General features: G+C 40.9%; 1 protein-coding gene and 1 long non-coding RNA gene across 2 annotated transcripts; one reads left to right on the forward strand and one right to left on the reverse strand.

Moving 5' to 3' along the window:
* Positions 1-1,265: 1,265 nt before the first annotated feature.
* On the reverse strand, positions 1,266-8,495 carry LOC118946062 (uncharacterized). Its single transcript, XR_005041231.2, has 5 exons — positions 6,308-8,495; positions 5,634-5,713; positions 5,364-5,486; positions 5,158-5,204; positions 1,266-4,796 (listed from the first exon to the last, which is right to left on the reverse strand). It is a non-coding gene; the product is annotated as an uncharacterized LOC118946062 (long non-coding RNA).
* Positions 8,496-8,587: 92 nt separating this feature from the next.
* Positions 8,588-27,784, forward strand: etfdh (electron transfer flavoprotein dehydrogenase). The gene is made up of 13 exons (XM_021584130.3): positions 8,588-8,764; positions 11,298-11,450; positions 13,310-13,539; positions 17,884-17,965; positions 18,125-18,243; positions 18,813-18,890; positions 19,162-19,308; positions 19,487-19,627; positions 19,928-20,071; positions 21,503-21,671; positions 22,040-22,222; positions 22,439-22,660; positions 27,264-27,784. Exons 1-13 carry the CDS (start codon positions 8,734-8,736, stop codon positions 27,425-27,427), a joined length of 1,863 nt encoding a protein of 620 aa, XP_021439805.1. The 5' UTR covers positions 8,588-8,733; the 3' UTR covers positions 27,428-27,784.
* Positions 27,785-27,788: the final 4 nt, after the last annotated feature.

Raw genomic sequence — 27,788 nt, forward strand, 5'->3', positions numbered from 1 at the left:
TGTCTTGAGCATTTGGCCGTGGGTTGTTCATACACCTGGGGGAAACCTTTTGGCATGATGAATCCAAGCCTGACAGGTCTGGATTGATGTCATTGCATACCTCATCCAAGGCCTTGGGAGGGTGGTACGCTCAAGGTGGTGGCGTTCGTACACCTTCCACCTGTATTGTAATCATGTATTGTAGTCGTCCTGTGTGGCTTAATTAGTAAGAGCATGGCACTAGCAACACCAGAGTGGTGGATCGCTAGTGTCAGAATTACCACTCTGCGGTCCCATACAAAAATGTGTGGACTCCCTGTTGTCACTTTGGATAAAAACACCTGTTACGTAAATGCCATATATTACAGTATGATATTGGCCAACAATTTTTGTAAAGCTTTACATAGCATCAAGCTTGGAAATAAAAAACTATGCATGATTTGTTTGCTTTCTAAATGTAACGTGAGCAATGTAGTATTTTATATCATTCTTGTTATATTATCCTTTTCAATGTGTATAAAAAAATGTTTATAGATGAGTAAACACATTGAAACCTGCATTATGAGTCAATATATAAAATACTGTACATGGCTCTGGGTCAATTGAGTACCATAGTATGAGTAATAGTCATAAGACCTAGCAGTAAAACTCGGAAATGGTTCCAATCGTTTTTCCACCATTCATTTTTCCGTAGTGGATTTTAGAACTACTTCATATATGGCCTGTTTGTGTAGGCTTTCCTTGGCATGACGTTTTGATTACTGCGGAAATCTCTCTTGGACAAGGTAACCTTTATTAATATATTCGCCTGAACCCACCAAAAATGAAATTAGCTGCCAATGTGGCTATCATACAGAACTACACATCCTGTCACAAGCTTTGATGTCATTCTTCAAGACGCAGGGTAGGAAAAACCTCCACATTTCTCCATGTGATCGTTTTCTGATCTCTGTAAGCGAGAGATGTCGCTGGAGCTGTGTGATAAGGCAAGTAAGTCCTGTTTGCTAGCTTCTAATGTTACCTGCCTCAGACTGACTTTGAAGGTGGCCTCTGAAGTGATTTTTGGCACATTCTTTATTCTCTAATATGATTTTTTTTATTAAATTCTCTCATTTCAAATATTTGGTTATCAATTACATTTAAATTGATTGACAGTGGTGTAATGTACTTAAGTAGTACTTTGAAGTATTTTTTACTTAAGGTCGTTTTTTGGGGTATCTTTACTATTTCTATTTTTGAAAACTTACTCCATACATTTTCCCTGACATCCAAAAGTACTAGTTGCATTTTGAATGTGTTATGTTCTTTAATTACTGATGTGTTCATCCACATACAAGTGCACACATTAACTTGAAACATAAATGCAATGTACCTACAGTAGATTCCTTCATTCACAATCGAAACACTTATGGAAAAAAGATAAACAACTGACGTGTCTGAATATTGCTACACATGCAGAAAACAGATAAGCATTACATTCAGCTTCAAAACAGTGGTGCAACCATGACATTGTCTCTCTCTCTCGCACCTGCACTGCCTATACTAAAGTCCGTTGACACAGGCAGGGAGCACAATTTTACAGAAGACTAATAACACGTAAAACCAACTCAGAAACCTCAAATAAATTGATTATTTGCGAAATTGCTATTAGGAAATAATGTACATTTACTCAGAAAACCAACGTCTCTATGTGACTTGTAAAATAGTTTGCAACAAAGCTAGCATAAAAGCTAACATACACTCATTAATTCTGTCACGTTCTTCACTCACTCAGTTTGATACAAAAATAACACATACAACTTTCACCAAACATGATAATCCCTTTACTGGTACGTCATCCAGCATGTTATGATGTTCTTTCGATATGAGAAAGTTCAAATGTGCTGTTACATACCTGTAGTGATAATGAGAAACGGGCACAAAAGTTAGTCTTTACAGTTCTGGCACTTTTTTTATTCTAAGGAAATTATGTGCGCTTGGTCAGAACTTGTTGCTTTCCTCACTGCCACAATGAAACAGCGCCATCTATTGGACTGATGGGCTAAATACTGCTAAAGCGTGTAGAAAAGAGTTGGGTTTTTTAACCTTTATTTAACTAGGCAAGTCACTTAAGAACAAATTCTTATTTACAATGACGTGGGTTCACTGCCTTGTTCAGGGGCAGAATGACACATTTTTACATAGTCAGCTCGGGGATTCAATCCAGCAACCTTTCGGTTACTGGCCCAAAGTTTATTAAGATACATACAATTTGTTTGTTTTTTTAATTAGGGGGTGTCTATTTTGTGTGACAATTTTTCAACCTATTACACTAACAAGCCATTTTGGTTAGATCAAATATTTGTGGTTAGCTAGAAACTCATGAAAATGAGTTGGGATGCACAATGGTAAGCATATCAGAATCGGCCGATATTATCTAAAAAATGCCAACATCGGCCCAACGTCTAGTTTAACGCTGTGCGCAAAACTGATATCAAAGCTGACGCTATACATGCAACACAGCCTTCCTAACCACAATTTCTGCTGTGGGGATCTATTTAGAAGTTTCAAACGAAGATAACAAAAAGGCCATATGCAACGTTTGTGCTCCTATTATTTCCCGAGGAGGGGAGAAAGTGAAATCATTCAATACCACAAACCTAATTACTCATTTGAAAATGCATCATCCCCAGATGTTCAGCGAATACTCAGGACAAAAGCAGAAAAAAACTAAACACATACTTCCAACAACTAAACAAGTTCAAGTCGAGCAGTCATTTGAAAGAGGAAAAACATTTCAGCGAGACAACTCAAAGGCGAAATCCATTAATGCCAAGATAATGGTATTCATTGAGCTTGACAATCAACCGTTCTCTGTCGTGGATGATGTTGGCTTTCGACTGGTCAAGCACCTCGAGCCCCGGTACATACTACCAAGTAGGCGCTATTTTTCAGATGTTGCACTACCGGAGTTACACAGTATTGTTGAAACTCACATTAATTAGCTACTTGATATGGGCGTCACTGCTATTAGCTTCACGACTGACATTTGAACCAGCGATGTCAGCCCAATGAGCTCTGACAGCACAGTCGGTCGACAAGGATTTCGTAATGAGGAAAGCCGTATTGCATGCTCAAGAATGTGCTGGTTCTCATACCGCTTCTGCCATTTCAATGGCATTTGAGAACATGTTTGAAACATGAACACACTCCTAGCTCCATTCGAACAACTGACTTGAGAAATAAGCTCATCAACTGCGTCTGCAGCAGACGTGATATCCTCTGTCATGGCACTTGAAAGACCTGCTCAACAAAACTGTCAAAACAGACCGTGGGGTTAAAACTTGCAAAAGTACTCGACTAGAGGCTGTGAACAAGTGATTCGGTGGCATTCTTTGCTGTGTCGCCGCCATGCTCGATGCTAGATACAAGGGCCGCTACTTTGATGCAGACAAGAAACAGGGTTTACCTGAAATGTTTGACACAGCTGAACAATATGGAAACGTACACAGTGACAGTGCGCACCGAAGAGGACCGACGACAGAAGAGACCATGGACAGAGAGCTGAAACCTCATTGCTTGACATGCATGATCAAATCCTGGTTGAGATTGAAATGACTGAACAAATGAACAACGAAACAGCACAGCACAGCACAGCAAGTTAGTGAAAGAAATAGGTTTTGATTATGTTTTACTGGTAATGGGGACATACGTAAATACCAACAAAATAACCTTTTGGTCAGTGTGTGTGTTTAAACTATTTAACTGTACTAGAATACTTAAAGGCCCTAAAAAATGTAATAGCGGTTATCGGTATCAGGTTTTTTTGGCAAGGAAAATATCAGATATCGGTATCGGCCGAAAATGTCATGTCGGTGCATCCCTAAATATTTGCTAGATAACCACCCACAGTAGTTACGTGTGCAAAGCATGTTCCTTACAAGTAAAAAAAAAACACAAAAAAAACAGCATAGGCTAGCATAATGACTGTTGTGACCTATTATTATTGACAAGTCCTTTGTGAACTAGCCAGCTAGTTAACTTTAGCTCACAGTTTATGTAGTCATACTTTTTCACGTGGTGACATGCTAGCCCACCAAAGCAAGGATATATCCAGCTATATATTGCCTGATGGGCTAGCTGGTTAGGCACCTTGGTTGCCTAGTTGGCTACATTAGCTAAAGTTAACTAGCTAACGTTGCACCGTATCTCACTGTCGTGTAGTCTGACTTTCCCAACAGGCGATGGATGACATGTTAGAGAAAACATTAAATATCCCTGCCCTGGTGGACTAGTTAGCATGTCACCACCACTGGGGTCTGGGGAAAAGTCTGACTACACGAACGATGAGCTAACGTAACTAGCTAGTTAAACTTTCACTAAATATCCTGGTGGGCTAACATTAGCTAGCATGTCAAAAGTGTGACTACACGAACGGTGAGCTAACGTTAACTATCTGGCCAGCTAGCTCACAAAGGACGTGTGGGCTCAATGTTTTCCCATACATAACACAAACGGTTTTGTTCCATTACTGCATCTGTTGGACATGACTGATCAAATGGCCTGTGGAGTCAGGGATGTAAATTAAGCTAGCCCGAGGCTAGTACTTTTCAGACTGGACTAGTGGACAATGTACCAAACTATCCTGACACAGCAGTGAAATTTTGCCTTTACAAACATCACATGCCACAGATATAGGACCTACATGCTAGTAGAAATCATGGTCTGCTGGCCATTACCCCAAATCCTTATGTTCTGTCCCTGCATCTCAGTCCAGATGATCCCCCTTCTACTGTTGGTCCTCAGTGACCTCACGGCTGAGGGATTTAACTTTCCTCCTGAGAATTAGAATCAGACGTACAGTCTTATAGCTCATAGCAATACTTCACATCTTCAGGCAAATAGTACCCTAGACTGTCCTGATCATCTAGTTGAGCATTCCAAATAATTCCTCCATCCCAGCAGAAATGTTCTATCCACATAGTAGGATTTTAGATGTGCAGCTAGATCAAAACCCAGTCTATTTTTACCGTTACTATAGTCAAGTCTGTGGGTTATGGTATTTTAATATAGATGTTACCATTTTAGTAATTATTTTAGCTAGCTACTTTCAGATGGGCGAACTGGAAACCCAGTGACAACACACTGGTCTGCAGCTGCCATTTTTCTGTTGGGAAAGATAAATGGCCCAGTATTTACCAGAAAAAAGGTAGCTCATCCCCCATGGCAGAAGAGGAAGATCCAGACTGATGATTGGGAAACAAGAACAAACAATGAGGTGTGACAATTGGGTGTTGAGGGACCATTTGTCACATTGTTTATCATAACACAAACACACCCTGGACAATGTGTTTTCTGTCCAGATAAAGATGGGGATACAGCATTGAAAAATACCTAACACTGACCAAATGCCTCCGTTTTCCAGTCCAACAGGAGTGTATCCCTCAGACAATCCGGTGCATGGACATCTTGTACCAGTTGTGATCCGAGAGCGAGCGTCTAGTTGTGGAGACTACAGAAGATCGAGCCTGTGGACGGACAGGTCAGTAACTCATCAAATGTGACGCAATATTGTGTAAAACATTGAATTTGTAGATGCATCGAAATGTTGACTTCATGTCCCATTTCCCCCATGTTTAAGACATGAGGCGTGACATGCAGAACATCAAGCTCACCCCACGAGAAGCAGTGCATGATCAACCCATCCTCAGCAAGGAGATCTGCTGGAAGTGATGTACTCTCTCACTCACTCCCTCTGGGGGTAGACATAATTTAAACATCACAGAAATATATTCCCACTGCGCCCATGATAAAATGCAATGTCAACTGTTTTACTACTGAATGAAACTGAGGAGATGCATTCAGACCAGCCTGTGATTGAACTTAAGTTAACTATATTACTTTAGTTGGCTGCTGTGAGCAAAACTTGAATATAATATAAACTATTCTAGGAACCTTTTGTTTGTGTATGAGCTTAATTCATTGTTCACTTGTTTTTCAACAATGTCAGGTACAGGCAGGGATGACTGGGGCCTTCATCAAGACACAGGGTTCAAAAATAATTTGAACATCACATGTATAAATTCCCACTGTGCCCATGATAATGTTAACCACATAAATGTATTTGTATGTAATATAACCTATTATGGGAGCCTAGTGTGTTTGTATGAACTGTGTGGAATATTTTTGGAATATGAGTCTGTCAGAGGTTGTCATGCTGGATGGGGATGATGACGGAGGCTTTGGTGGTCCACACAACAAAGAAGTAGGTGTCCCTTCCAGTGATGAAGATCTGACCTTGGACCTGGTACCAGTAAGAATGGTCTTTACGGAGGTGGTAAGATCTTACCTCCTTGATATAGAAATCCTTCGACTTCACTGCCTCTTCAGTGGTAAGATCCCTTGCACCATTGGGACACTTGACCTCCACCACTGCTGTGGTGCCCACCAGGCCATCCGGTGAGGCACCCAGGATCCCAGACTCCATGACCCAAAGCCTTGACTCCTGCAGATCCATTCCTCGTCTTTGATATCTATGCCCCACTTTACAGACAACAACCCATCCAATGACTGTGATCGGAGGACCCTTTTTAGCAGCAACAGAGTAACGGGCTTGGCCCTAACCACTGCTCCATAACTGCTGGCCGTCAACCTCCCTCTCCTCATGGTGTGCCAGTTGGGGTTGGTGCGCTGTCCAACTTGGTGCGCTGCCGTAAAGCCTCCTGCTGCTCCACCGACAGCGCCATGCCAGCCAGGATGCCTGCAAGCCCCAGGTTCCCTTGCTTCTAAACAATGTCCGGTACAGACAGGGATGACAGAAAGGGTAGCGGTTGTTCTGGCTCAGGTTCATGGAGATATGCCATTCCATTGAACTTGCCCTGGAGACGGTTCCTTAGCCACTGAAGATCGTCCTCTGTGGGATCGCCTGGACAGAGGGTTGCAGTCTTCGGCCGGGTACAGGTCCGCCACTAACTGCACCTAGTTGGGCACGGCTGGCTTAGGCTATATGGCTACACTTACGAGCTCCACGGAGGCATTCGCATGGGGTAGAGAGAATCCCCTGGTCACCTGCCAAGAGGAAGGATGTTAAGTGCCACGTCTTTCAATGCATGACTTTGAACACCTTTAAATTCATTTGTTATAAGAAATGTGCTATATAAATAAAGTTTGATTTGATTGATGACATTAGAAGGTGTATAATATTTCATAAACTGTAATTTTCGAGGACAAGTGCAGTTTTCCCATAAATGTGTAATTAATAACTTGGGATTTTATCACTTGACATGCAAATCATAAAGTGGGAAGGATCCTATAAATCAAGACTGTAAATAAATAATGTGCCTTTGAAGATTTGTCTCTGGTAATGCAAGTATAATACAGGCTCGATTTCTAAACAAAGTAAATTCTGAATGTCAATAGATTTTTAGATTAATTCTCATCAATGACAACATTCTAGAACTGAGTTATCACTCACCTAAGTCTGGTATCCGGGGTAATCTGGTTAATGATTATATAGTTCATTAAGTGGCTCTTTCCTTGTAGAACGTTGACAGCTGTATAGAACACATTGTATTGCTAATATGCTCAAACTTAACTTAATAGATACACTCCCCGACACAGGATAAACTTTATCCCTCAAGCTGGCCCTGACCAAACCAGTAAATTGCACCTCACAATAGCTGCACTTGTCCACATTGCCAGATTTAGTGGTCTTCTCCCCTTTTAATGTTCTTATGCTCATCCTTGAAAAATGCTATAAGGTCTTAAATAGACACCAAAGTCGATATACTGTACAAAAAACAATCTAGGCTGATTTATTGATCTACTGCTCTGCCAACTGGCTAGCTAAAGTGTAGTCAGTGGCTAGCGAAGACACAGAAATGGGATGAAGAAGTTCAACACTTAATTCAAGTAATTTCAATACAGCACATGGATTCATCATGGATTGGGCACAGGTCTCTCTTTAATCGTGCTGGTGAATGATAGCTGACAACGTCGGCTAAAGATGAAGTGCAGGAACTTCCTGCAGGATTTTTTGCCTTGCTGAGGTTCTATCTGTTGCGAATAAAAATTTCAGAGTAAATTGAGGTGAATATATTGATAAAACTCACCTTGTCCAAGAGAGAATTACAAAACATCACACCAAGTTAAAACTACACAAAACACATACTACATTTGAAGTGCTTGTAAAATTCACTATGTGAAAAAATGAATGGTGGAAGATGATTAGAACCATTTATGTGTTTGACTGCAAGGTTTTGTGGTTATTATTTGTCCACTGAGGAGTTCTATAGAAAGCAATAGTAATGGCATCTTTGTGTAGGCATTAACTCAGCCATGGCTTGTTGGCCAAAGCCTATGTGGAAATAAACTGAGTTTGTCGGGTTTTTGGATAAACGCCGAAAATAAAAACTGACTGAAAACAATAAAAAACGTATACAAAACAAAACGTATAAGATTTCCTAAGCCTGCGTTAACCTCAGACCTAATTGTTGCGGTTTATCCCAAAACTTTATTTCCCCATAACTCATTTCCGGGTTTTAGATCTAAATTTACCCAGGTACCGCCTCATTTGACTCACGTGAACGTGCCAGAACATTGAGGCATATGCGCACTGTGTGGAGTTACCGACTTCAATGGTCTGTTATGAGACGAATTTTGTTGTCCCAACAGACTTGCATGATCATTGGGGTGACTGAGCTGCAAGAGCCCTTTGTCAGTACCTAAAGAGGACTGCTACTAGCTAGAGAACTAGCACTAGCTGACCTTCATACGATGTTTCCAGCTAGCAGATATTCAATTCAAGGTAAGTTAGGTAGCCAGCTATTCATACGCCTGTCAGTTTCCATATTATCTGCCTTGCCTTTTGACACTTTATATGTTCCCCTATTTTGTAAATGATAGTTATCTATAATTTGAGAGTGGCATGGACTAACATTTACTTAGTAAATACGGTTGACATTAGCTTTGTGGAATCTTGAAACGCTAGCTTCAGTCTGGCACCTTTGCCCGGTTTGCTAAGCTAGTTAGCTAAGCTAAATATAGGGCAAAGTTGAAGTCAAATACTGTTATAATATAGGTCACTAACGATTGTCCTTTGGTCAGCCAATGTTAGTTTAGTACGTGCAGAAATACATTAAGTATTTTGTACGTTAACTAATATTGAACTAAAGTAATATTATTAGTTATGCACTTTCAAAAGTAATTGGCTGACTATCTTAGCTAACTAGCTAGCTAGCTTGACCGTGAGTGTCAATATTGACAGTTGTGACGTCTCATGGCGTCAATCTACTGACAAGCCAAGGCACGAATCATTGTTTGTCTCGGGAAAGATAGCAGTATTTGTTGACTGCTATAGGTGATAACTTAACTGGCTGATACCAGTACTCTTTCTGTTCACACTGCTATGCCTTATCTTGGCCAGGTCGCAGTTGCAAATGAGAACTTGTTCTCAACTAGCCTACCTGGTTAAATAAAGGTGAAATAAAAAAAAAAATAAAAAAAAAAAAAATTTTGCTGACAATCTCATGACCTAAATGGACGTGGATTACATGCCTATTGACAATTGCACAGTGGCAGTTGGTGCCGTTCAAAATTAGGGAGAACAAAATAAGTATATGGCCTTATTTCTATTACAGATGACTGTCATTCATATACTGTACCATTCACCCAGCTCAATCTAACATAGATGGGTTTACGCTTCTACGGGATACTAAAATTTGCCCTATACCCATCATGAGGTTGCTACAACCTAGCCTACAAATGAAAGTTAATAATGTAGGTGCACAGTTCAAGAGACAAATTGGATTAATCAAGATGACAGTGAAACTTACAATACCGACCTTGCACACTCTAGCCTGCATCAAGCTGATCAGGGGTGTAATCATTAGTCAAAAATCAGAGTTTGTATTGGACAAATTCCGGTAGGTCCCTCCCTATTTCATTCCATTTAAGAAACGTTTTGCAACAGAATCAGCAGAATGAATTCTCCCCAGATCACCTGCACACACAGTTCACTATCATAGCAGCCACAAAGCATGCATCAACATCACTTTGCGCATTGTTTAATTCCTTCTCACATTTACGCCCTCTTCTCCTCTCACCTTTTCCCTTTGCTTGTGGACTTCAGTGCACAACACAACTGCAGTCTGACCAGGCGCAAAAACCTCTCCAAGCCAAACCTTCATACCATAACCGCTACTTAGCCTACATCGATGTTACCATATTAACAGCTAACATGTAGTAAACCCACAAACCAGGTGTACAATCATGCAGTACAGTGTACAGCAAGTAGTTTAGCAGTTACACCGGCGGACCCCAATGACAATAAATTAATAAAACCGAAAGCTTTGCTTAACTTGGAAGAGTTGCAGTGGTGGATAGTCTTAGCCTACTAGCTAACATATAACATTCCTCTCTTTTTTCAGTCAGGTTGTTGAGTAGGCTAAATTAGCCGCATAAGCTAAGTAAGTGAAAGGTAAACTAAGAAGAGAAGAAATATAACAAAATATAGCTCTGCTGCTTCATTAATTTAAGAAATTAATTTGTTCAACTGTTAAGCTATTGTCTTTCTCTCTCTGAGTCAACTACTCACCGCATTATATGCACTGCAGCGTTCGCTAGCTGTAGATTATGCTTTCAGTACTATATTAATTATCTGATCCTTTGATTGGATGGACAACATCAGTTCATACCTCAAGAGCTATAATAGGTTGGAGGACGTCCCCCGGAAATCGATTATAATTACTGTGTAAGTCTATGGAAAAGGGATGTGAACCATGAGCCTCCTGGATTTTGTATTGAAGTCAATGTACAATGGGAAATAGCTGCCCACCGGCTACACCATGGTATAACCCTAGAGGCTGTTGAGGCTACTGTAGAACTTACTTGCAAAACAGTTTTAATCAGTTATTTGGTGACATGAATATATTTACTATAGTTTTATCTAAGGATCACTTTTGTTTTTAAAGTTTCACTGTTTTTATGAAATCTGCAGAGTAGGATGGTCCTCCCCTACCTCCTGATAAACCTCCACTGCTACAGACGCCCATACAAATCTCATAGGCTGCTACACAGAATAATAGTGACACGTTCTGTTGCAATGTATTGTACAGCGTAACAGTTCTGCTGTATGACCACAATAACTTCCATAATGATTTGAGTCATCAAGATAGCTGTAAACAAAGTCATCTCTTGAGTGTCCTTTTTTACTGTCTGACTGTTTGTACTGTGCATAAGGTAACATGTGTACACACTCTGAAGGTATTCAGTAGGACCTCACTTTATCAGCTTCCTCGCCAGTCCGTCGGCACTGACCGGATCTGCCTTGTTCTTTGCAGCCCAAAGGTGTATACGAGCATTGAAAACAGTGCAAGCGGAACATGCACCTCCACAGCACTACACGTGGAGACGGAATTGCTCATCTGCAGTGATGCCTCGCATAACGTCACACTACACAATCTTCCCCAGGGACAAAGACCCACGATGGGAAGGTACTGTGTAATTCTCACCCTTGACACACTGTCTGAAATGGAATGTGTTATATTATGCGAGACCCAAACACCTTTGTTTCCTTTGTTTTTTTTAACCTTATACCAATGCTGATAACATTTGAACTGATCTCATATGTGAGTGGGTGGGGAATATTAGATTTGTCTTCCTAAAACAAACATATTTGCTGTGTTTTCCTCTCGTGTTGGCTGTACAGCCAGTTACCCACTCCTTTTCAGCCAGGTACTTTTTTACAATTCGTAAGTCAGAAGAAAAGTTAGCTGAGCCCGGTCCCGCTAGAATAAACAATATGCATCTTCTAGCGATCTATTCATAGGACAGGCGCCCATCAGTCAAAGTGAGCGATGACAGGGAAACACTGTTGGTTTAACAGTTTGCTGTCTGTCCGACCTCCCGGTGTGTGTGTGTTGTGTATGCTGCAGTTGAAGTCCAATTTCTTTACACTAAGGGAGAGAGAGCATGATGCTCCTTTATCTATTTGAGTCAACCTTTTGTTTACTAGTCCATTGCTCTAACCTCTAGGCTACCTGCTGCCCTCTACATTTGCAAACATTTTCTAAAAACTTGTTTTTACTGTGTCATTATGGGGTATTGTGTGTAGATTGAGAAATGTATTAAATATTTTTAGAATAAGACTAACGTAACAATGTGTAAAAAGTGAAGGGGTGTGAATACTTAATGAATGCACTGTATATAGTATTTTCAAAGATTATTTATATAGGTCTACTGATTTAATCAAAGTGTTGACAATGGAGTAATCAACTGCTGCTTTCTTAGCAAAACCCATGATTAACACCTGCTTCATTTTTCAGTCATACCTTTTTATTGCAGATAGCTGAGAAAATGCCTCTTAAAAGGAAGCTTGAAGCCTTTGGAAGTTGGCAGACTCTTAAAAGATTATTTAAGAAGAAGTTGTAAAACAATTTTTTAAATGTTTTATTAATGACATACTGCAATTCAAAGAGTTGCAAACACTTAATTATTTCACTAATTTAACTGATCTCTTAACACCTATGGACCCAGAACTTATTTTTGAGCATTTGTTCTGTTTATTTTAGAGACCCATTTGAGAAAGTGCCCATCACACAATTTGAATTTAACCTTTGATTTATTTATTAAATAAATTTAAGTAAATAGCCCAAATTCTGTTTTGATAAACTATTTGAAGAACATACATAATTGTTTCAATTCATATCTTGCAGTAAAATACTTTAATATCGAAGACAGGTTAAATGTACAATATTTAAATAAGAAAAGTTACTTAGAAAATAGGCCTGATCTTCGAGGCCTAGAAAATTACATAACAATACTGAATTCATACATTTTCAGTCATTTAAATTGTAAACACAGTACCTCCCTGATTGGAAACATTAGTTGTGGTAAACTTAATAAAGTATTAAATAATTGCTTTGTATTTCAGATTGAATCAAGGCATTAGAATGTACCAGAGGCCACGAAAAATAGAGCTTGTTCGGCAATCCTGGGGGATCCTGGCTGTCAACTTTTTGTATTTGGCTGGCTACTCCATGTGCTTGTGGAAAATACTAGTTGTCCTTCAATGTCCATCTATGGGATGCTGTTGCAAATTAACGCTGATGTCAAAACTACAAGTTTCTACTTTCGACATTCAGATAGTACAACATACTAATATTCCAGTTGGTCTTTATGGAGGCTTGTGTAACCTTGCCCGAAACCTGAGGATTTGTGTGATCTCCCTCAAGCTAATGACTAGGCTGTAGCTCAGTGGGCTAGTACATTCTTGTGCTGCTCAGACGAACAAGGTTCCAAACCCACTTGGTGACACATACCTATTTGTGTGTGGCATTTTGTTTCTGTCCAGGTGTGGAGATGGAGCGGTTTGCTGACGAGGCTGATGTGGTGATAGTGGGAGGGGGTCCCGCGGGGCTGTCGGCAGCCATCCGGCTGAAGCAGCTGGCCAAAGAGCAGGAGAAGGAGCTGCGTGTGTGCCTGGTGGAGAAAGCGTCTCAGATCGGAGCACACACCCTCTCCGGGGCCTGCCTGGAGCCCAGCGCCCTCAATGAACTCTTCCCAGACTGGAAGGAGAGAGGGGTATGTTAGTGTCATCTCGTGTGTGTGTGTATAGGCCCAATACACATCTGTCTCTAGCTTCAATTGTATCTGTTAGGCTTGGGCGGTATACCATGCAATGGTTTTTCAATACTGTTGAAACTATTTCCTTTACATTTTGTTTTATAAATGTGAATATTTATAGCTACTTTAAGTAAATACCTGCAGTCAACTTCTGCAATACATTAGGAGATAAAGAAGATTGCGTTAATTAGGAGTTTTTCATTATGAAGCTTACATGTAGTCCCCAGTCACGTTGTTTGTTTACAAGCACACAATGAGAGACCGGCACCTTGAGTCACTCACTGTTGTGCAGCAGTTAGTGTGGAATTCACAGCTAGATACAGTGCATTCGGAAAGTGTTCAAACCCATTGACTTCTTTCCACATTTTGTTACGTTAGCCTTATTTATGAAATGGATAGAATAAAATCTCCATCTACACACAATACTACATAATGACGAAGCAAAACCAGGTTTTTAGAAATGTTTGCTAATGTATTAAAAATGACACTCAATTCACATTTACATACCCTTTACTTAGTACTTTGTTGAAGCACGTTTGGCAGCGATTACAGCCTTGAGTCATCTTGGGTATGATGCTACAAGCTTGGCACACCTGTATTTGGGGAGTTTCTCACATTCTTCTCTGCAGATTCTCTCAAGCTCTGTCAGGTTGGATGGGGAGCTTCGCTGCACAGTTATTTCAGGTCTCTCCAGAGATGTTTGATCAGGTTCAAGTCCGGGCTCTGGCTGGGCCACTCAAGGACATTCAGAGACCTGTCCCGAAGCCACTCCTGCATTGTCTTGGCTGTGTGCTTAGGGTCGTTGTCCTGTTGGAAGGTGAACCTTCACCCCAGTCTGAGGTCCTGAGTGCTCTGGAGCAGGTTTTTAATCAATATTCTCTCTGTACTTTGCTCTGTTCATCTTTGCCTTGATCCTCACAAGTTTCCCATTCCATGCCGCTGAAAAACATCCCCACTCCACCCATGCTTTACCGCAGGGATGGTGCCAGGTTTCTTCCAGGCGTGATGCTTGGCATTCAGGGCAAAGAGTTCAATCTTGCTTTCATCAGACCAGAGAATCTTGTTTCTCGTTGTCTGAGTCCTTCAGGTGCCTTTTGGCAAACTCCAAGCAGGCTGTCATGTGCCTTTTACTGAGTAGTGGCTTCTGCCTGGCCACTCGACCATAAAGGCCTGATTGGTGGAGTTCTACAGAGATGGTTGTCCTTCTGGAAGGTTCTCCCATCTCCACAGAGGAGCTCTGTCAGTGAACATTGGGTTCTTGGTCACCTCCCTCACCAAGGCCCTTCTCCCCGATGGCTCAGTTTGGCTGGGCGGCCAGCTCTAGGAAGAGTCTTGGTAGTTCCAAACTTCTTCCATTTAAGAATGTTGGAAGCCACTGTGTTCTTGGGGAACTTTAATGCTGCAGACATTTTACAGTATCCTTCCCCAGATCTGTGCCTCGACACAATCCTGTCTCGGAGCTCTACAGACAATTCCTTCGACTTCATGGCTTGGTTTTTGCTCTGACATGCACAGTCAACTGTGGGACCTTATATAGACAGGTGTGTGTGCCTTTTCCAAACCATGTCCAGCCAATTGAATTTACCACAGGTGGACACCAATCAAGTTGTAGAAACATCTCAAGGATGATCAATGGAAACAGGATACACCTGAGCTCAATTTCGTGTCTCATAGCAAAGGGTCTGAATAGTTATGTGAAAAAGGTATTTCTGTTTTTTTCATTTTTTTTATTATAAATTTGCAAACATTTCTAATAACCTGTTTTTCGCTTTGTCATTATGGGGTATTGTGTGTAGATTGAGTCAGGGAATTAATACATTTTAGAATAAGGCTAATGTAACAGTGTGGAAAAAGGGAAGGGGTCTGAATACTTTACAAATGCACTGTATGTCTACAGAAATAAGACATCCTGCTTCTATTGCCTGTTTGAGTGTTTGTTTAGTAGCCTACTGATTTCCGTGAGCACCAAGCCTCACGCAACCACATGTAGGATAAACAATTCCACAAATCTGACTGTTTTTCATCTTCGTTATGCTGTAATAAAGGCTTTATATGTTTTTTTTCCCCGTTAGAACAGCCTCTCTGGCATTACTTTTAATTTTGTGTTTACACTGTTTCAAATGGTCAAAAAAATGATATTATTAATAACCCTCCTTGTTATTATTACTATTATGATCATTATAATAAGTAATATCATTATTATTAGTAGTAGTAGTAGTAGACTTGTATAACCACCATCGATGGAGCTGTAGTCCTAAGAGCGCATTCTGTTTTGTCTTAATACTGTAACTTTGGCCTATGATTCATACAGTAGTAGTAATGAAATAATCATTCATTTGTTCAAGTCATCACACAGCATACGGGTCATTCATGATTTGAAATGCAATCAAGCATTTTAGTTTTAAAATAAAATAACCACAACATTTTTGGGAATAATTAGCTGTAAACAATAAATAAACTCTTCCATTTTGGCAGTCGCTTTCACGAATGCTTGCGACTGATTAGTCTTTGCTGTAATAAATGCTCTCCAAAAAAACACATTACAACACTTATCATTTATTTAGTGTTGACATTGTTCTAAACAGTCAAACTATATTGCTCCTTAACTTATTTTTCTTGATCTCCAGTATTTTCCACAACTAGTCAAATGTATTCCACACACCTGACTTCCCCTTTACGTCCTGAGCAACCAGTAAACAAACATTCCCCTGTTTCGAGTTGTCCTCCGCATCCATTTTGCTGTCACGTGTTAATGTGTTCAGAGTTTGTCATAACCATTTTATTGATGTGATTATGATGTGCTATAGGTCAGGCCCTATTGGTCACGTGCATGTGATGCATGCATGTGTCATGGAAAGAGAGCAAGAGTTAAGGTAGTAGGGAATGTTTTTCCTTAACAAATGAGGGATTTCGGTAACAGAACTTTTCAGTCAGAAATGGCTGTAATTTTGTTGCCGCTTCAGCAACACGGACAGAGTGATAAACACTGTTGATGTTCTGTGGTGGCCGCTGCAGCAGGGAGGAGTGAGAAACAATGGGTTTTAGTCAGTCACTCGCTGTCTTTATTAAAAAAAAAAGTGTATATACAGCGCAGCAAGTCTGAGCCCAGCCCGCACAATCAAATCAATTGCGGTCAGACTCCCTCTAGTTATGTGTCTTAATTATTTCATCAAACCGAGCGCTTAAAGCATTAGACAAGCTCAGTGCATATAGTTGATTAGATTCAAACACACAGGATGTGTGTGTGTGTATATATGGAAAAATACACAAAAAAAATGTTGACCAATTGATTGGTCAAAAGAACAGACGACTCTTGGTCGACCAAGATAAAAATAAATCCCTTTTTTTCCCTGGGACAGCCTACTCTACTCGCTTGCTAATGTGTGTATTCCTTATTCTGGGTAATGGAGATGGGCAGCGATATCAATAATTAGCTGGCACGCCTTTAGGGCTATCATGGAAAACTTACTTTACTGGTGACATGCACCCAGGGCAAATTTGAATATTTCTGCAAAAACTTTGATCTATGTGCTAATATTTGGATGTTCCTTACATTATTCTGTTAGTTATAGCAGAGTTGGAGTCAGTGGGCCATAGACATTCATGAATTGAATTACACTCCTGTGGAGATGTGCCCTATCTAGATCTATGGAGGGAGGGATAGATTTATAAATGAAATGCACTCTCGTCTGAGGGCTGCTTCAGCAGGTCCGTTGAAAATGTTCAAATGTCATCCAGAGGAAAGAAGCATCTTCACACTGAGTTCACTCTGCAGGAGTTTCTTTCCACTGAGAGAGATTTCAAATGAAATTGTCCACAACTCTGCTCTCTATTATTTAAGTATTGAGCACGTCAGTCTAAGAAAGGTTGCCAGTCTATGGAAAGGTTGTGAGGGGAAATATGCAGCATAATTCACAGATACACACAGGATATGGACCTGGCATTTTCTTTTTGTTGTCTTTTTTTTTAGTCTCAGACATTACATTTAAGTAATTTAGCAGATGATCTTAACCCAAATGGCTCCTGTAAGTCACTATTGTTAAGTGCCTTGCTCGAGGGCACATCGGCAGATTTGTCGGCTCAGGGATTCGAAACAGCAACCTCTGTTACTGGCTCAACGCTCTTAAACGCTAGGCTACCTGCCGCCATACCTAACTGCAGACATAACTATCACAGACATAACGTTGAGAGTACATCACAGTCCTAGACAACACCATGATCCTGCCCAAGGGAACATCTTGCAAGCAACACCTAGGCTAAAAATAAATGAAGTGTTCTGTTATTTGTGTACTCTTCTCTTAGGCACCCTTGAACACACCAGTGACCGAGGATTTGTTTAGTATTCTAACCGAGAAGTATAGAATCCCTGTCCCAATGTTGCCAGGTAAAGTCACATGCATGTTTTACAGGACATCTTTTCAAATGACAACTCTAGCTTGTCACCTGTAAGCTTTGTCCTAAACATAAAGCTATTATGGTATTAGCCTTGACTGCAGTCTGTTTTTCATTCTATTTAATTTTTTGAAAATTTTTCCCCCCACAGGTCTGCCCATGAACAACCATGGGAACTACATTGTGCGGCTGGGTCACTTTGTACATTGGTTGGGAGAGCAGGCTGAGGAGCTGGGAGTAGAGATATACCCAGGCTACGCTGCTGCTGAGGTGAGCACCGCCCACCATTCATGACAATTTCAGAAAACACAGGCCATCTTACTTAAATTGGTGAAAATTGGTGATAATTACCATTGACATGGTACATTGATCTTTCCTGGAACGTCAGCTTTTTCTCAGTAAACATTTACATAATTGTATGCCTTTGACCAGATCTGCCCTACCAAGCAAAAAGGCAGTAACTGCTCATAGCGTGGAACTGAGAAAAATTGCTATTATTTACCCTGGTTTCACAGTAACTTTATGCAGTTACTGCTAACATGACCCCCATTTTCTCCAAAACACAGTACAATAGAGGCAGGATACTTGTCCACATGATTAAGCATGTATTTAATGTAGCAAAAATGACATTAACTCATTTTCAAACAAATGAGTAGTTACTGCCTTTTTTCTTGGTAGGGCAGAGATAATAGACTGATATTTTGAGCCAGCTCCGTTTTCATGCCTGAGATCGATTTCACTGATGCGTTGACGTATCGCGACTGGCTTTCATTGATCGTGTTTGCTTGAGGTGTCATTCCACTTTCAAAAGTGTTTTAATTTCAGATTTTGTTTTTCAGGTTTTGTTTCATGAAGATGGAAGTGTGAAAGGAATTGCCACCAATGACGTGGGCATCGCTAAGGATGGTTCGCCAAAGGTAAACTTATGCAGATTTGTGTCAATAAAATGGACTCATCACTGTACGGAAAGTCTTTAAGTTATTTTCATTGGACAAAGTACAAATGTTTTTCTCCTATGTATGGTCACTTTGTACAGTATAGAGTTTGACTGTAAAAACAGAGTTTTATTTTATTTTTAAACGAGGAAGAATCAGCACTGAATAGAATATAATTTGTTTTATGAAAGCGACAAGTAGCCTCATCCCTGGTGTATCAGAATAACATTCTCCTCTCAATTTGCCTCTGTAGGATGTGTTTGAGAGGGGGATGGAGCTCCATGCTAAAGTTACCCTGTTCGGAGAGGGCTGCCACGGCCACTTGGCCAAGCAGCTCTACAGGCAGTTCAACCTCAGGGAGAACTGTGAACCACAGACCTACGCCATTGGCCTGAAAGAGGTAAAATCCCAAAGCAACTGTATTTGGACCAAATAAACAAATAATCTGTTTTTAAGCAGTCATACAATACAGGTCTTCATGTAGCCAAATCAAAATGTCATATTCATTACATTTTTGTCATTTAGCAGATGCTTTATGCACAACGACTTACATGAATGTTGTTTTTCTGTCTAACCAGCTGTGGGTGATTGATGAGAAGAAGTGGAGGCCGGGCAGAGTGGAGCATTCGGTGGGCTGGCCGTTGAACAGGAACACGTATGGCGGCTCCTTCCTCTACCACCTGAACGAGGGCGAGCCACTGGTGGCCTTGGGCTTTGTGGTGAGTCACGGTTATGGCAGCCATTTTGGCTCCTTGCAATGGATGTCAACTGCCAAACTACCAGCCATGCTAACACTTGGCAACGGTCTAAACACTAAGTGAAATAACATTTGTAAAACTGAGGTCAGTGTATTACAATGCACTATACTTCTACCCTTCTCTTTATCTTCATTAGGCCAACTTGGGCCTAAAGGGGCAACTTGAGATATGTGATAACTCAAACTTTTATGAAGATCATACATTGAGGTCAATGACCGATTGTATCCAAAAATGTAATGCTGTGTATTTCCCCACTTCCAGGTTGGTCTTGACTACACCAACCCCTACCTCAGCCCCTTCAGAGAGTTCCAGCGCTGGAAGCACCATCCCTTCGTTGCCAAAACCCTGGAGGGAGGTGACAGAATCGCCTACGGAGCCAGGGCGCTCAACGAGGGAGGCTATCAGGTGTGTGTGTATTTTTTTATGTACTACTCAAAGGTATGTGTGTGGCTCTGTGTCAAGGTTTCTGTTAGCCGATAATAGCCAGCTTTTTTGTGATAAATAAAATTTAGCGCCCGTAAATTGCCCGGGAGAAGAAGAAAAAAAATCCCATTGCAAAATAATGCTTTTTAACCTATTCATTGATGGAAATACCAGTCGATGGAAATACATTTGACTGGTCATGCTTATCGTCCTATAGGTTAAATGCATAATTATGTGGAATTAAATTAGCGCATGTACAGTATTTCTGTATCTTATTTATCACATGCGTACAGCATATAGATACAGAGCCTTTGAGCGGAAAATCTGTCAAGACAGCAGGAGAGCTGCTGCTGCAACATCATCTCAAACAGCAAATGCACTCAGCTCGTCACACACCACTTTGCAATGAGCTGGAGGCAGTATGCATTTTGAAACCATTTACTTAACTGTTTGAAACCCGAACGTTTTACTACATATTATGAGGCATGTCTTACCTTACTTCAAGGTAGCCTAGCTAAAATCAGACCATATCGGTGGTGGCAATTCTTCTATATCAACTTTCTCTCATTGTCCAGTAGCCAAAGGCAAAATCCTAGTCATATTAGCAGCCCATGCTAGTTGTCGCATATTAGAGCTCCCCTCTTTCAACATTTCAAACAGTTATTTTCATCTTTGTCACATGAAACCGCTTGCATGTGTTGGTGCACTTTCATAAGGGTGTTTTCCAATGAATTGCATTATGGAACAAACATTTGCGCGTTGCCTTACTGCCTTGTGCGCGCGTTGCTACGTTTTATGTAAAGAAATGAACAGCTTATCAACATTTTTAAGCTAAACATTCAGATCTGTTGCATCAGACTCATTGCTTTTTAAGGTTTATTTTTATGTAGCCAAGGGCCCACTGGTTGCATGAATTTGGGATCTATTGTCCCACAACTGTTCCAGAGTCTGTTTTGAATAGGCTGTTTCTTTCTCGAAAAGCTGACCAATACAATAGGTAAACTTTTCTACTATGGGGGATAGTAGATTGACATAGGCTAGTGTTTTTGCTGTTCGTTACTCATCTTGTTGGCTGAGGAAAAGTACACGTGGAGAGTTATTCTAACATCTTCAAAATGCACATCTAAATTCGGTAAGAGGGACCAATATTCGACTTGAATATTCATTTTATAATCTAAATGGGATTTCTCTCATTCTGAGCACCATGGATGGAATCCCTAATCAGGTCCAGTAAATAAAAATGCTGCCTGTCAAATGTCCTGCGCCACATTTTTGTAACTTTAATGTGTGTCTCGGCATCAAAAATGGGAAATACGTGAATCTTAGGTCAGGTTTTCCACTGGTTCTTATTCCATGAAAGCATTTTCCCATTACATTCATGATTATAATCTTTACCGGTCTTCCTCCATCCAGTGCCTCCCTAAAGTGACATTCCCTGGGGGGATGCTTATCGGATGCAGTCCGGGCTTCATGAATGTACCAAAGATCAAAGGCACCCACACGGCCATGAAGAGCGGCATGCTGGCCGCAGAGGCCATCTTCCCCAAAGTCACAGCCGAAGACCCAGCATCTGAAACGGCAGGTAGGTTAAACCAGACCAAAACCTTTTCCTTTGATTTAAATGCTCCCTCACACACACACACACACCTCTCACTGATTGTAAAGTGAAGCCAAAGGCACATTTCTACATTATAAAATATGCAATGAATACACTATTAAAGAGTGTAATTTGTTGAGACTTTTATCGCTAATGCTAATTGGGGGGGGGGGGGGGGGGAAATATGTTAATTGCTTCTCTCCAGTGTGTCATTTTTTAAAGTAAATTAATGGAATTTTATTTGATAAAAAAACACAAAGTAAATGAGCAATTTTAATTTGTGGGTGCAAGATCATCTAACATTTTACTGTCATCTGAATAGAATTATACTTTTCTGGTAATTTGTCTTCCAGGACTTCACATACCGGAGTATGAGGACAATTTGAAGAAGTCTTGGATCTGGAAAGAGCTGTACGCAGTGAGGAACATCAGGCCGTCGTTCCACAACTACTTTGGACTGTACGGGGGCATGGTCTACACTGGTGTCTTCTACTGGATACTTAGAGGGAAGGAGCCATGGACACTGAAACATGCAGGTGCAGCATATTGATGATTTGAATGACGTATTCATCAGGAAAGATGGTCCGTTTCTGTTTCGGCCAAATTGTTATTGGACAAAGCAACAACTCAGTTTTGCTATATGCACATCAAAATCATGCACTCATGCTAAGAATTGCCTCAAGGAACACACCAATGTTTTATCTGGCCTGCAACCAACTGAGGTTTGGTAACTCCCGACTCTTTTACCCTAGGCTTGGACTCAGCCCAACTGAAACCGGCTAAGGAGTGCACGCCCATCGAGTACCCCAAGCCTGATGGCAAGCTGAGCTTCGACCTGCTCTCTTCTGTGGCCCTGAGCGGTACCAACCACGAGGGGGACCAGCCCCCCCACCTCACCCTGAAGGACGACAGCATCCCTGTGGCCAACAACCTGGCCATTTACGATGGGCCCGAGCAGCGCTTCTGTCCAGCAGGTACCACTGATGCACAATTACAAATCCATCCTTAGCCCATACAACACAGGCACTTAATTTAGATCTGAAAGGGTTGGATAGGTATAAGCAATGGGTCATTATCAATAAAACGTTACAATACAGTGCAGAGCATTCGATCTTTGACAATTACGCGTAGTTTAAGGGATTGTTAAATAAATGTTATAGCTACCTTGCCAACTATTTGACTTTAATATAGTCACACCTCGAAGAGCATAGTCAGAACTACATTTCTGATTATTCCACATTTAGCTAGTACATCAGTGCTTTTTATGATCAGTAAACATGAATTGATCATGTCATTTCAGATATGTGAGGAATAGCCTATCCATTGGCATGTAGCCAGCTAAGCAAACAATGTGTCATTTAGTTGCTTCGTAGGATTAGACTTTTGAAAGGAGCTTGACATCGGCAAGTCCTCGTCTTGGTAAAGTTGTCAGTCGGACTACTGTCATCACCACTATAGATGGCAAGCAAATCAAACAATATTTGGATATAGCCATCTAGTTTATCCCCTGAAAGTTGGCTTGTTAAGAGATGTGATCTGTTATTAGCTAGCTAGCCAATTTGACATGGTCTATCAATCAATGTAGCCTATCATGTCTGTCAGCAGCAAACGTGATTAACCCTAGAGTCATTTACGCGGCCTTGCTGAAATCAAATTAGCATAAAAACATCCCCATAAAAATATCTGTTTTAAGCTAGAGATATCTTTTTTGCATGGGCTCAATACAACACATTGGCGGTGAAAAGTGGCAGAGCTACAGCTGTGTTTCAGACCATGAGACATCCCGAAAATCGGTTCTCTCACAAATGTCTGTAGCGTCGGAATGGTTTGGCCTAAAAACTATTATGACTCGCTTATGGAAAGGAGAGACTCTTACGAATACCTACATGTTTTGCTCTACGACCCCCACAAGCGTCACGGGACTCGTCTGAACTCGGTACCGCTGATCTGCCAACTTCTGTCTGTAGCGTCCCAACAGTTTGGGCTACACACTAATATGATACCTCTATAGAAAGGTGACTCTCTCACGGACACGTACATGTTTGGCTCTAGGACGGCCACAAGCCTCGCCAAAAGGTAGCCCAGTACCAGTTAGAAAATGAATGGCAGTATTTATGGAAGTAGTTTAGTGGCTAAAAAAAAGTGTCTTTTTCTATTCCTTCTTATCTCTGATATAGGACAAACACTTTAAAACAAACTTCCCTTTGATTAATATGTTTAGCCAACTGTACAAAGTTTCTACTGGTAGCTTGCAAAGTAAACATTATCAGCTAACTGTACATCGGCAAATGTGCCCTTCTGCTGCTTGACAGGCAGATCCCACAAAGGTTGGGAAATGAACCTAAACCACTCATACTTGTCAATTATAGTTCACTTTTATTTTAAATCACTCAAAATATCCAATTAATGGTGGCCAATATTGAGCGAGAGAGAGGCTACCCTCACGTATCTGAAATTACATGATCAATTGATGTCTACTGATCATGAAAAGCATGCAGTTAACTGCTGTATAACTCAAGCCAAATGTGTGCAATTGTTTTGCATGGAATAATCAAAAATGTATAGTTCTGACTATGCTCTTCAAGAGGTGATAATATTACAACCAAATGGTTAACGTTTCCTTGAAAACAGCATGTGTTTAAGATTGCTGTGTAATACTACTGTGGTGCCTTCAGGCATTGTGAGATATAATAATCTGTGCAGCGCGACTGCAATGAGAACGACCTGGACGTGCCCAATAGCTCCACCTAGGAGGTATGGAGCAAGGCCAGGGATCTCTGTGGAATTGAATATTACTGTCCACTGAAACACCTGACCCTCCATGAATAAAGCTCAAGCATGCCATTGCCGCTTCCAAGTGCTGTCATTGCCTGCACGACCAGTATGACTCAAGACATTGATATTGATCAGCACAGCCAGGTTTATTCTCTGGAAGTCTCAATAAATGATCAGAGTGATATATATTTGTGAAATGGCCATCAAACCCATTACTGCTACTAAGGCAGAGATGTAATACATGCAGTATGATTGATTCGACATACAGACAACTGTTAGAAATCAGTCTTCTCCACAGATGTCTGGCCCTGAACCTGTTATTTTGTTCATCTCTTTTATGGTTTTCCATCCATAATATAACTATTACATACATTGTTGAACTTGACATTTTCAAATGGGTGGTAATCTGATGGATAATGAGTAGGGACACATAATGGCTGTTTGGGAGGGCTGCACTGCACACAACAATCATGATTCTGGCTGCATAGCTATATTCACAAACCTATCATTAACCTACACTATATATACAAAATTATGTAGACACCCCTTCAATTTAGTGCATACGGCTATTTCAGCCACACCCATTGCTGACCGGTGTATAAAATTGAGCACACAGCCATGCAATTGCCATAAACAAACATTGGCAGTAGAATGGCCGTCATAGGATGCCACCTTTCCAACAAGTCAGTTCATAAAATGTCTGCCCTGCTAGAGCTGCCCCAGTCAACTGTAAGTGCTGTTATTGTGAAATGGAAACATCTAGGAGCAACAACAGCTCAGCCATGAAGTGGTAGGCCACACGAGCTCACAGAACTGGACCGCAGAGTGCTGAAGTGTGTAAAAATTGTCTGTCCTCAGTTACAACACTCACTATCGAGTTTCAAACTGCCTCTGGAAGCAAAGTCAGCACAAGAACTGTTCGTCAGGAGCTTCATGAAATGGGTTTCCATGGCCGAGCAGCCTCACACAAGCCTAAGATCACCATGCGCAATGCCAACCGTCGGCTGGAGCGGTGTACAGCTTGCCGCCATTGGACTCTGGAGCAGTGGAAACGAGCTCTCTGGAGTGATGTATCACGCTTCAGCATCTGGCAGTCCAACGGATGTCCATACAGAAATGGTTTGTTGAGATCGGTGTGGAAGAACTTGGCTGGCCTGCACAGAGCCCTGACCTCAACCCCATCGAACACCTTAGGGATGAATTGGAATGCCAACTGTGAGCCAACCTAATCGCCCAACCTCACTAATGCTCTGGAAGAAAGTCCCTGCGACAATATTCCAACGTCAAGTGGAAAGCCTTCCCAGAAGAGTGGAGGCTGTTATAGCGAAGGGGGAACCAACTCCATAGCAATACCCATGATTTTGGAATGAGATTTTTGAGCAGGTGTCCACATACTTTTGATCATGTTGTGTATGTAGGATCAGGAAAGTAAGGAGTGGCCTTTCTTTGCAAAACCAGGCTCATTGATAATCAAATATGAGTCACTCGAGAGCAGACCTACAGTAGTAGATAGTTATTACAGTTATGATATCGTTTAGGACCTTGAAAGGGGCTGATGTGCACCCATGGCCAGCTCGGAAGCCAGATTGCATAGCGGAGAAGGTACGGTGGGAATCGAAATGGTCTGTGATCTGTTTTAACTTGGCTTTCGAATACCTTTTAGAATAGATTCAAGGCATAATGTACAGACAAAGTTATGGTAGGATGTGAATACAGTGAATATAAACCTAGGCATAGTGAACCTGCGTTTGGTGTGGGGGGACAAAATAAATGTATGCACGATGGCGTACGTGCGGTTCCGTGTTAGGGTTGTCAATTTGTTTTTCTTAAAGGGGTATATAAACAATAGGCTTTAGAATACCAGCTAACTGTAAATCGCCATATTGCCATTGTTGCGTCACTGGCAAGATTTTCCCCAAAAAATATCTGAATCACAAAACTGTAAGACCGTGAACTCTGTGCATTAATGAGCAAAATTCGCTGGTGTCGAACCAAATTAAAACATGATACATGTTTTGAAAGCTGAGAAACAGCCCTTTCAAATGATAGGGCATACAATAGCATCACATGGTGTAATCAGTCAAGAAAACACACATTTCCCACACTTCCTAATGAAGATGGAGCATATTAAGTCTTCCTTATTTTGTAAGGTTTGAAATCCGAATAGAAATACATTTACCTCTGAATGAGTTATAGCAGTTTTAGGGAACGGTTGTATTTTTGTAGAATTCTATGGAATGTCCTTTAATCAGACACTTCTGGATTGTATATTAACTACTGGTACATACCTGCACTAAAACATATTACAAATGGCATTTAGTCTTACATATGCAGTATGATAATCAGACAAATTATATTAATAAATCATGAACTTTGAGGGGAAAACGTTCTCATTAAAACCTGAAAAAAAGTACAAGTTACATTTGAATTAAAATACGGCATAACAATAATTGGCATTTACAACTTCAATTTCTTCTGTACATACTTCACTAGGCCTATAGCCTAATACCCAAGTCAGAATGGGAAGAAATGTAAAAGCATGCAAGGGAGACTAAATCACCATTGCCAAATGAGCTACTGGGTTAAGACTAGAATCTCTTTAATGGAGTACCCCAATCTATAAAAAAAAAAAAATTGGTCCCCTACGATGCATAACTGCTTGGCCTTGCATTTTGGTGCAACACAAACATCATATCCTATTTTCTATCTTTCCTGTAACAATTTAAATGTACAGTGGATGGAATACATCTTTGGTTGCTGTTTCCATTTTGAATGATGCCCTTCTTTCCCCCCTTTTACTAGGTGTATATGAGTACGTTCCCCTTGAGACTGGAGAAGGTATGAGGTTGCAGATCAACGCTCAGAACTGCGTCCACTGCAAGACCTGTGACATCAAGGACCCCAGCCAGAACATCAACTGGGTGGTGCCCGAAGGCAGTGGAGGACCAGCCTACAACGGATTGTGATTTTGATTCTCTTCGTTGAGGTGGCTGCAAAAACACATTCAGGGCTTGCAGAATACTATACTGTGTGCCTAGATATGAAACGGAATGTCACCATATTCTTTCAATATGGGAATTGTAAAATGGTTATAAAAGACAAGTGGCTTTGGTTCATGTATGGTGTCCTGAATAATGCACGTCATAAGCAGAAAGCTGCATTGACATAACTTCAAAATAGACTAACTTAACCCACTTCAATGTATTAGCTATTGCAGGTACCATTTGCAACAGCGTATGATCTGAGAGATACTGTACATAATGTCATTAGTGGGACAAATGTATGTTGGTGAATAAATATTTGCCATGCCTCGTGTCAGCTTAATCC

Source organism: Oncorhynchus mykiss, chromosome 25 (assembly GCF_057628025.1).
Source record: "Oncorhynchus mykiss isolate SJ-2025 chromosome 25, ASM5762802v1, whole genome shotgun sequence".
Lineage (NCBI taxonomy): Eukaryota > Metazoa > Chordata > Actinopteri > Salmoniformes > Salmonidae > Oncorhynchus > Oncorhynchus mykiss.

What these genes read in the sequence shown, in the direction of transcription:
- etfdh (XM_021584130.3), top strand. Translation starts at nt 8,734, where the DNA reads ATGTTTCCAGCTAGCAGATATTCAATTCAAG. An exon ending in CAGACTGGAAGGAGAGAGGG is followed by an intron (nt 13,540 to 17,883) that starts GTATGTTAGTGT and finishes CTCTTCTCTTAG; the next exon opens with GCACCCTTGAACACACCAGT. An exon ending in TCAACGAGGGAGGCTATCAG is followed by an intron (nt 20,072 to 21,502) that starts GTGTGTGTGTAT and finishes TCCTCCATCCAG; the next exon opens with TGCCTCCCTAAAGTGACATT.